The sequence below is a fragment of the Hibiscus syriacus genome, unplaced genomic scaffold, assembly GCF_006381635.1.
Source record: "Hibiscus syriacus cultivar Baekdansim isolate YM2019G1 unplaced genomic scaffold, ASM638163v2 tig00110201_pilon, whole genome shotgun sequence".
NCBI lineage: Eukaryota > Viridiplantae > Streptophyta > Magnoliopsida > Malvales > Malvaceae > Hibiscus > Hibiscus syriacus.
In genome coordinates this window covers 1,987,872-1,996,316 of record NW_024062624.1, presented here as the reverse complement: position 1 = coordinate 1,996,316, position 8,445 = coordinate 1,987,872, and the positions used below count along the sequence as shown (strand labels likewise).

General features: G+C 35.5%; 1 protein-coding gene and 1 pseudogene across 1 annotated transcript; one reads left to right on the top strand and one right to left on the bottom strand.

Moving 5' to 3' along the window:
• Positions 1-22: 22 nt before the first annotated feature.
• On the top strand, positions 23-4,809 carry LOC120218830 (annotated as a pseudogene).
• Positions 4,810-5,284: 475 nt separating this feature from the next.
• LOC120218832 (rac-like GTP-binding protein ARAC7) lies at positions 5,285-7,204 on the bottom strand. The gene is made up of 8 exons (XM_039215733.1): positions 7,005-7,204; positions 6,834-6,921; positions 6,627-6,736; positions 6,407-6,470; positions 6,234-6,298; positions 6,066-6,131; positions 5,878-5,984; positions 5,285-5,413 (listed from the first exon to the last, which is right to left on the bottom strand). Exons 1-8 carry the CDS (start codon positions 7,101-7,103, stop codon positions 5,383-5,385), a joined length of 630 nt encoding a protein of 209 aa, XP_039071664.1. The 5' UTR covers positions 7,104-7,204; the 3' UTR covers positions 5,285-5,382.
• Between the last annotated feature and the right edge of the window lie 1,241 nt (positions 7,205-8,445).

The window sequence follows — 8,445 nt, the reverse complement described above, 5'->3', positions numbered from 1 at the left end:
GATAGCATATACCTCTACCTTTTTTTTTCTTCTTTTTTATGATTTATAAATAACTTGGGAGCTCTCTCTCTCCTTCTATTTCCCGAAGTTTCGGTACCTTACAGTGAAAGTGTCATTAAAGTTCTCGGATTATTACGTACGGCAGATCTAACAGATCATCTTAAGCAAGGTGGTTTTAAATTTAGCTTTTGATTGAATATTAGCTTGTTTAGCGTTAATTTTCGTTTGATTCCTTTTTTAATTAGCATTTATTTGTACGGTTTCTAATGTTATTTTATTATTCTTTTTACAAAAATGTTGTTTGTATTTGTATCGATTGAATAAGGTGATTTATTTTAGTTTCACAGCTATAGTTTGGTTCAATTTAGGAGATCCTCTGTTTTATTTTTCCTTCTGTATTGTTGTTAAGAAAATCAAAGAAAAGAGAGTAACAATTAAAATATCTGGTGTCAAATTAATAGTAACCGGAATGAGATTATTTTTATGTTATTATGAGTTTAATAAAGAAACGTTTGCCTTTTATTTAGGTTGATTGCAATCTTAATATATAATTTTAGTATATTGAGTGATTTGATTGGAGATTTAGTTGAACTGGATTTATTGTTGATTAGTAGAATGAATTACAACATATTGAGCAAAAAAATATGTATATATTGTGCTTGAATCTGTGTTACTTTTAGATGAAAGATCTTATAAACAAAGATTTTTACGTTAATGTATTTATTCATAATGAAGGAAATTAAAATTTCATGTTAATTTGCTAATTTATGTGCAACTTCCTATGTGGCAGTCCAGTCTTTACAAAAATACATAAGTTTTGAGCGATTGAAGGCCAGAGCTGGCTGCTCTAGTTTCGGATGTGGAGTCGTCACCGTGAAGCATTCTCCACGTACAAGAGGATGCCATCAAGAGATCATTCAACTATAGTTGATGATGTAGAAGAGAACTCAGGTAAAGTTACTATAGACCAACTGAGGTCTCTGCATAGTCATGTTTGTGTAGCTGTTAAGAGTTTTAATTGCCTGAAGCACGGAACATTATTATTCCCTTCAGATTGGTCTTTTTGAGTTCTGTATACCAAAAATTTTAACGAAATGGAAAGATTTTTGGAATTTGCTTATATTCTTTCTCCAGCAGTAAAATTTTCTGTTGCGGAGTTCTTTGGCTCTCTTTTCAATTAGCTCTTCAAAAATTTGCATTCATTTATTCGCAATTATTCTGAGCTTTCAAGTTACTTTGAAAGATTTGTGTACTTAATTTGTGTGTTTGTTTAGCTCTCTTACAGAACAGCATGGGCATGGAAACTACAAATCCTTCATGGTTGCTTTCCTTTCCGCATGTAGTAGTGGCAACCATAATTTCACTCCTATTTGGCTACCACCTTGGGTTTGTGTGATATCTTAAACTTCATCTTCATATGTTCTTTATTTTGCTTGTTTGTTTTGATGGTTCGCAAAACAAGATTAGATTTTTGTGATTTGCATGTTGTCCAACCTATACAGTGTAGTTAATGAACCACTTGAAAGCATCTCCATGGATTTAGGTTTCAGTGGCAATACTCTGGCTGAAGGTGACATTTTATCCCATTTTTTCCCTCGTGACTTTTGTTCTGGACCCTAGACCTCTAACATGATAGACTTTATTATGAAATGTTAAATTCAGGTCTGGTGGTGAGTACATGTTTGGGTGGTGCCTTTATTGGATCTTTATTCAGTGGTTGGGTTGCTGATGGTGTTGGACGTCGTAGGGCATTTCAGTTGTGTGCTCTGCCTATGATTATTGGTGCTGCTACAAGGTGATATACATTGCTAGTGAAATTCTTGAACGAATGATTTTCAAGCTATGCCCTTTATTTTATTTCTTAATGCTGGAGATAATAGCTTTTGATTTAAATTTAATTCCATCTTTTTATAATCTATTTGATTTACTTTTTTATTTTCAAGGAAGATGGATTAGAGATATCATTTTTTTACCTCGAGGAAAACTCCTGTTTTACTACAAATCATCTATCTTCAATGAATTAAGACTAGTGATAGCTTTTTACTATTACATCTATGCTTGTGTAGAGGTCATGTTTTAAACTGGCTAATTATATGTGCCATATATAGAAGTTTTTATTGTCTTTATAATATAAAATATATATATATATATATATATATTTGGCTTGCTCTATTCCCCCACACCATTGTGTTCTCTTGGCTTCACTTCATAAATTTGAATTTATAAGGATGATACTCTGACAAACAAATTTCATCTTAGTGCAACATCAAAATCTTTGGCGGGTATGCTCATTGGAAGGTTCTTGGTTGGGACTGGAATGGGACTTGGTCCACCTGTTGCCTCTCTTTATGTGGCAGAGGTATTCACGCTATTAATGTTATGTTACAGTAATCTTTGACATATATAACACTCTTTTTTTTGCATGAATGTAATCTGTACTGATTTTATATACTCAATTTGTTTAGGTTTCCCCTGCTTCTTTAAGGGGAACATATGGAAGCTTCATCCAGATTGCAACATGTCTGGGACTTATGGGAGCTCTGTTTATTGGAATCCCTGTCAAAGAAATTGCTGGCTGGTATGAATCATGCTTTAGGTATCACGGTATCTGTTATTTATATGTTGCTTCTTTGACTTATTTTGCATATTTTTCTCAGGTGGCGTGTTTGTTTTTGGGTCTCAACAATTCCCGCTGGATTATTTGCATTTGCCATGATATTTTGTGCGGAAAGTCCACATTGGTTGTACAAGGTTTGCTCTCTGATTTGCTTGTTACCATCTGATTTTATGTCTTAATATATTTTGTAACATCTTCCTGTAAGTGTATTTATGTTGCTGCTGCACTTTAATAGATGCAATTGATCTGTTAGAATCACTGTCAATTATTACTGGATCCTTTCCTGTCATTCTTATTTTATGCTTTTAACTTTTTCTGTATAAACTGCACCCATTCCTGCGTGGATCAGAAAGGAAGAAGTGCTGAAGCTGAAGCAGAGTTTGAGAGGCTTTTAGGTGGATCACACGTCAAATATGCCATGCTAGAATTATCCAAATTGGATAGGGGGGATGAAGCAGACACCGTGAGGCTCACAGAATTGCTCTATGGCCGCCATTTTAAAGGTAGATATTTACCATTTCTTGTTATTCTATACTTTCTGAGGTTTTTGGGGTCCCTATTCTGCTTTACTTCTTTCCTTTTGGGTTTTGTTATTCATATTCTCCTTTTGCAGTTGTTTATATTGGGTCAACCCTATTTGCTTTACAACAACTATCTGGTATAAATGCTGTGTTTTATTTCTCTTCATCTGTATTTAAAAGTGCGGGAGTGCCATCGGATGTTGCAAATGTTTTGATAGGAGTAGCAAATTTATCAGGTATACCTTGTTCTTTGATAGTTTGACCATGAAATATTATGGCATTTTGGCTGCCTTTCTTGATGCATTATTTTTCCTTCATGATAGGATCTATTATTGCGATGCTTTTAATGGATAAACTTGGAAGGAAGCTACTTCTTTTGTGGAGCTTCTTTGGCATGGTAATTTACGAGAGTTGTGATTTTCTCATTAAAACCTATTTCATTTATTAGTCGTGGTATTCTATGGAGCTATATGTGACAAGTATATATAAAAATGAAGAAAAGAAGCACATATTATTTCCCAAGGTTCATTAGAATTTACACCCCTTAATGCTTTACTATGTTCATCTTTTGTGCCAAGAGCCCTCCTGGTTAAATTATTCTACACATCTCCTGTTCGAAATGGAACGAAATCAATTTCTTTTTTGTTAAAACTAGAATATCATTCATAGCAAGGATTTTGGTTTCAAATTATACTGCTGCGACCATGTTGTGCATGGCTCAGCTAAAAGCAAATATCAATTCCCTTTTCTTAAATGAACGGACGAAATTTGATTTTATAAATTCTCTTTATTTTGTGAATTTAATTTACGCAGACTATGGCAATGGTTCTTCAAGTTGCTGCGGCAAATACTTTCATGTCAGGCTCTGGATCTTTATACCTATCAGTTGGTGGCATGCTAATGTAAGTATTGGTTGCCTGAAGGCAAATAGAAATTGCCCCATGATATAACTGTCAGCCTTGGTTGCCTGAAGGCAATAGTGAGTTAACCTCTGGATATGGATTCTTAATTTTGAACACACTGCAGGTTTGTCTTAACATTTGCACTAGGAGCTGGTCCTGTTCCAGGTCTCCTGCTGCCTGAAATATTCCCTAACCGAATCAGGGCAAAAGCTATGGCATTCTGTATGTCAGTACACTGGGTAATTTCTTTTCTTCTCTTTTCTTCATCTCCAATGTTATTTGTTTGCATTTTTTCTTCCAAGCAAGAACTTGTGATCGACAGCTTTTGCAATCAAATGCAACTCTGCAGGCTGGAATGTCAAATTATTGAGGAACAAGCATGAAATAGAGAATCTTTCTTCTGATGTTTTATCTTGGTTGTTTTTGCATTGCACTTCAGGTAATCAATTTCTTTGTTGGTTTGCTCTTCCTGCGCTTGCTGGAGCAACTTGGTCCGCAGCTTTTTATACACCATTTTCGCAAGCTTTTGCATGATGGCCGTGGTCTTTGTTAAAAGGAATGTAATGGAGACCAAAGGAAAATCCCTTCAAGAAATAGAGATTGCTCTTCTCCCACCGGAATAGAGATGGTACATCATCTTCCAAATTTTTCTTTATGTTGAGCTAAAATAACCACCCGACATGTACAAATGTGTGAGCGAAGCGGTGAGAGTACATGTGTGTATTCTCAATCGTAGATTATTCCATCCACTTGGTCGAATGAATTTATATATCAGATCAAACATAAATTTGAAGAGCAGATATTTTGATCTCATGCAACCAATTTTTGGTATTCATGTGAGTATTTGGCATGAAGTATGTCCTATAACCATATTTGGTCCTTGATTCATTCGGGTAATTAGGTTGAGATATTAGACAGGCTTTCTGTTTGCTAATTCGGGCCATGCGACAGTAGTATTAGATTTTCACGGTTGACCGTGAAACTAAATCAGATCATGTGTAATTTTATTCATACCAATACTTTAACAATTGCCAAGTATTGGGTAATGCTAATTGGGCATATAACATGGCAGCACTAACTAGAAAGGTGGAATTTTAAAACCAGTAGATAAGGACTTTTACAACAACATATTTCCGGTAATATAAGTACTCATTTAATAATTCATGAGAGAATGAACGATTCCCTTCTTTCCTTCTTCCAGTCAGTTTCTTGGTCCACAACTTGTCGAAAAAACATTAAAAACATGTGATGAAATTCCCTGTCAGAAAGCATAATTTGTCGAAACAGATAAGGATGTTCATCAGCTGTCTAGGATTAGCAATCCACAACTGCCGTATCCTATTTATGCATCACATCCTCCACACACCAAACTCCTGCAATTCATAGAAAATAAGTAAATACAATTGTACGTATGGTACTGAAAAACATTCTCTAACTGGTGTCAGATTCCACATCGGTTAAGTTTAAAACACCCGTAATAATCGATGGTTACTTTGTTTTCTGCTCGGAATGCTATCTAATCGATAACTAGGAGGCGCCTAATATGAGTACAATAGTGTAGAGTGATCTGAATTCATAGGAAACATGTACTGGATTACTGCGAGAGGTTGTTGAAGAACATTCTACAGGGCACGCTCCCAAAGAATTAGCATGATTTTACCCTTTAATTCCGATCATGTTTCCAAAATCTACTAGAATCTGGATTCTGTAACCTAACCGAATTATTGGTTTCAGTGGTACTGATAAGTGAAGATTAATAGAGTAATCCTTTCAGGTGTGATGAGAATATGTTTTAAGCAGCCGAAAGTCCGAACAAGAGAAGGAATGAGCTACTCACGCGATCGAACAGCCAGACCTTCGGCGCCTTCTCATCCTTGCCACCTCCTTCCTCCTTGGGGGTTGAAGAACAACCTTGATTGCAGTATCGAAAACGGCCTTGACATTCTGAGAAAGTCGACAAACATCAAGTTGTATTCATTGAAAAGGCAACGGTCCGAGCCTTAATATAAACGACACGGAATTCACCTGCTGAGTCTTGGAGCTGCATTCTATATAGGCTGCTGCACCAATTTGTTTCCTCAGTTCCTCTCCCTATGTAGCATGATCCACAGGAGCTGCTTAGGTTCATGCCAAATAGGCAAAATAGTATCGGCAAATGAATTTTGAATCGAGTCGAACTTAAGAAATGGATACCTGAGCAGATGTTATAATATCATACCCCATTTGATCAGCAAGATATGCTCTGTCATCCCGAAGATCTGATTTATATATAGAGACATAATTCAATGTTATTCACGAACTCCATCTATTCAAACAAGCATAAATGCAGAGCATCATATGATCAAAGTTTCAAAACAGCTGCCTACCTAACTTTGTTCCAACCAGAACAATGGGAACATTAGGCGCAAATCTACGCAATTCCGGCATCCACTGCGGACAGACGAAACAGAAAGATTAGGAGCTTGTATAAAACAAACTAAAACAGATCCTGACTGAATTTTATTTTATTCATGAAGATTCCACTTAAAAATGTCTTTTTTCTAAGAAAAACAGCAAAGCCAACGAGCACTTGATTGAAGAAGGTACCTTCTTGAGAACGTTTTCATAGCTTGCTCTGCTAATTAACGAGAAAGCCACGGCAAATATGTCCGTACCTCGGTAACTCAGTGGCCTTAGCCTGCTATAATCCTCTTGACCTTTAAATCAGATGAAAAACCAAAAAAACAAATCAGAAATGGAGCATCAAATTAAATCCCAGTAAGCGGCCAAGGAGAACTCAGGAGGTTTATAGACCTGCAGTATCCCATAAGCCCAAGTTAACAATGCTCCCATCCACAGCCACGTTGGCACTGAAGTTATCAAACACAGTTGGTATATAATCCTGAAAAGGGGAAAAAGTAACAACTTTAAACCCCTTTCCTAGTCCTGCAGCACAAGTGTCTTAAGCAAATGGGGGTAACTTACAGTTGGGAACTTGTTGCTGGTGTAACAAATGAGCATACAGGTTTTGCCAACAGCTCCATCTCCAACTGTAACACATTTAATGAACTTCGAAGCACTCATGGCGTTCTTAAAAGCTACCCAATTTGAACCGAGACGTGTAGAATAATTGTTATGCTACTACAACAACGGCAATATATAGAAAGTTAGCTGCTTCAGAGTCAAAGTTAAATGAGAATCAAGAGAGGAAAGGGTTGTTGAGTTGAGGACTGTGAAAATGAAATAGTTGATGTAATTTCAAGAAAACATCAGGCTTATAAGAGAAGTAATCATCTGTGGTCAATGGCGTTGCAGCACTTTATCGGCCACATCGATAGATTTCAAACATCTAAACAGAAAAAAAAAATTGAAATGCAGAAAAAGAATGGGCCCCTCTTTCAAACGGGTACATTAGGTTCAGGCCCGCCCTTTCGTTGTTGGTGTCCAGCTTGTATTTTCCACAGTATATTTTATTACTTTCACAGGTTCTTATGATTAAACAAATAAGCTTCTTTGTAAGTTTATTCGAGCTTTTAAATTTAAAGAAAGATGCTTGGAATTCAAAGTTTCAAACATCGAAAACTTTAGTAAATTACTATATTAGTTGTATTAGCTGTAGTGTTTACATAACTCGAAGAAGCTCAACAGCAGGTTCAAAGGAATTGATGAAGTTAATTGATTTTGCATGTTAAACAAATGTCTTCTTCCATCTCTGTTCCACATAAAAGACACGATAACAACAACCATTAAAAAAAAGAAAACCAGTAACTGTTAAAGAAATGGATTCCTTGTAAACCCCCCAATTTTAAAAAAGATTTCTTGAAACGAATGAGGCCATTAGACTCGTTTAATTTATTACACTAACATATGCTATGTCGACTTGTGTCTTTTGTTCATATTCAAACATACGCATACAACCTATTGCAAACGATAAAATATATTAACCTCATTTTCATATAATTACCCACCACCATGGTTCTTTATCAGCTTTTTTGTTGTTGGGGTCACCAATTTTCTTTTTAAAAAAAATCGTCAGATCTCGTTTGGGGATCGTGAGTTTGTGTTTTGATGTATTTATGTTTAATGGTAAAGTTAGGAAGGGTTCGTTGGTTGGCATTAATCTCTCTCCTGAAAATTCAAGGTAGCAGCTTTGTTTTAACCTACCTTTGAATTGTACCATAACTTGAAACTGAAAATGGATCTATGGATTGAAAGAATAATAATAAAATGGAGGAAGGGTTTTAGGGAAATAATAAGAAAATAAAATATTTAATGGTTTAGGGATGTTAAAATAATTATTTAGGAAAATAAATTAAAATGATAAAATTATCTTTATATGTTCATGATTTTATTAAGTCATTTCGTGTTGTTATTTAAAAAGAATATCATTGAGTGGTCTCGGTATTAAAAAAATAATGTCCAATAA

Excerpts from the sequence above, each read along its gene's own strand:
- LOC120218832 (XM_039215733.1), bottom strand. The coding sequence starts at position 7,103 with ATGAGTGCTTCGAAGTTCATTAAATGTGTTACAGTTGGAGATGGAGCT. Across the intron at positions 6,922-7,004 it reads CCAGCAACAAGTTCCCAACT|GATTATATACCAACTGTGTT; the intron begins GTAAGTTACCCC and ends TCCCCTTTTCAG. Across the intron at positions 5,414-5,877 it reads AGGTCTGGCTGTTCGATCGC|GAGTTTGGTGTGTGGAGGAT; the intron begins GTGAGTAGCTCA and ends TATGAATTGCAG.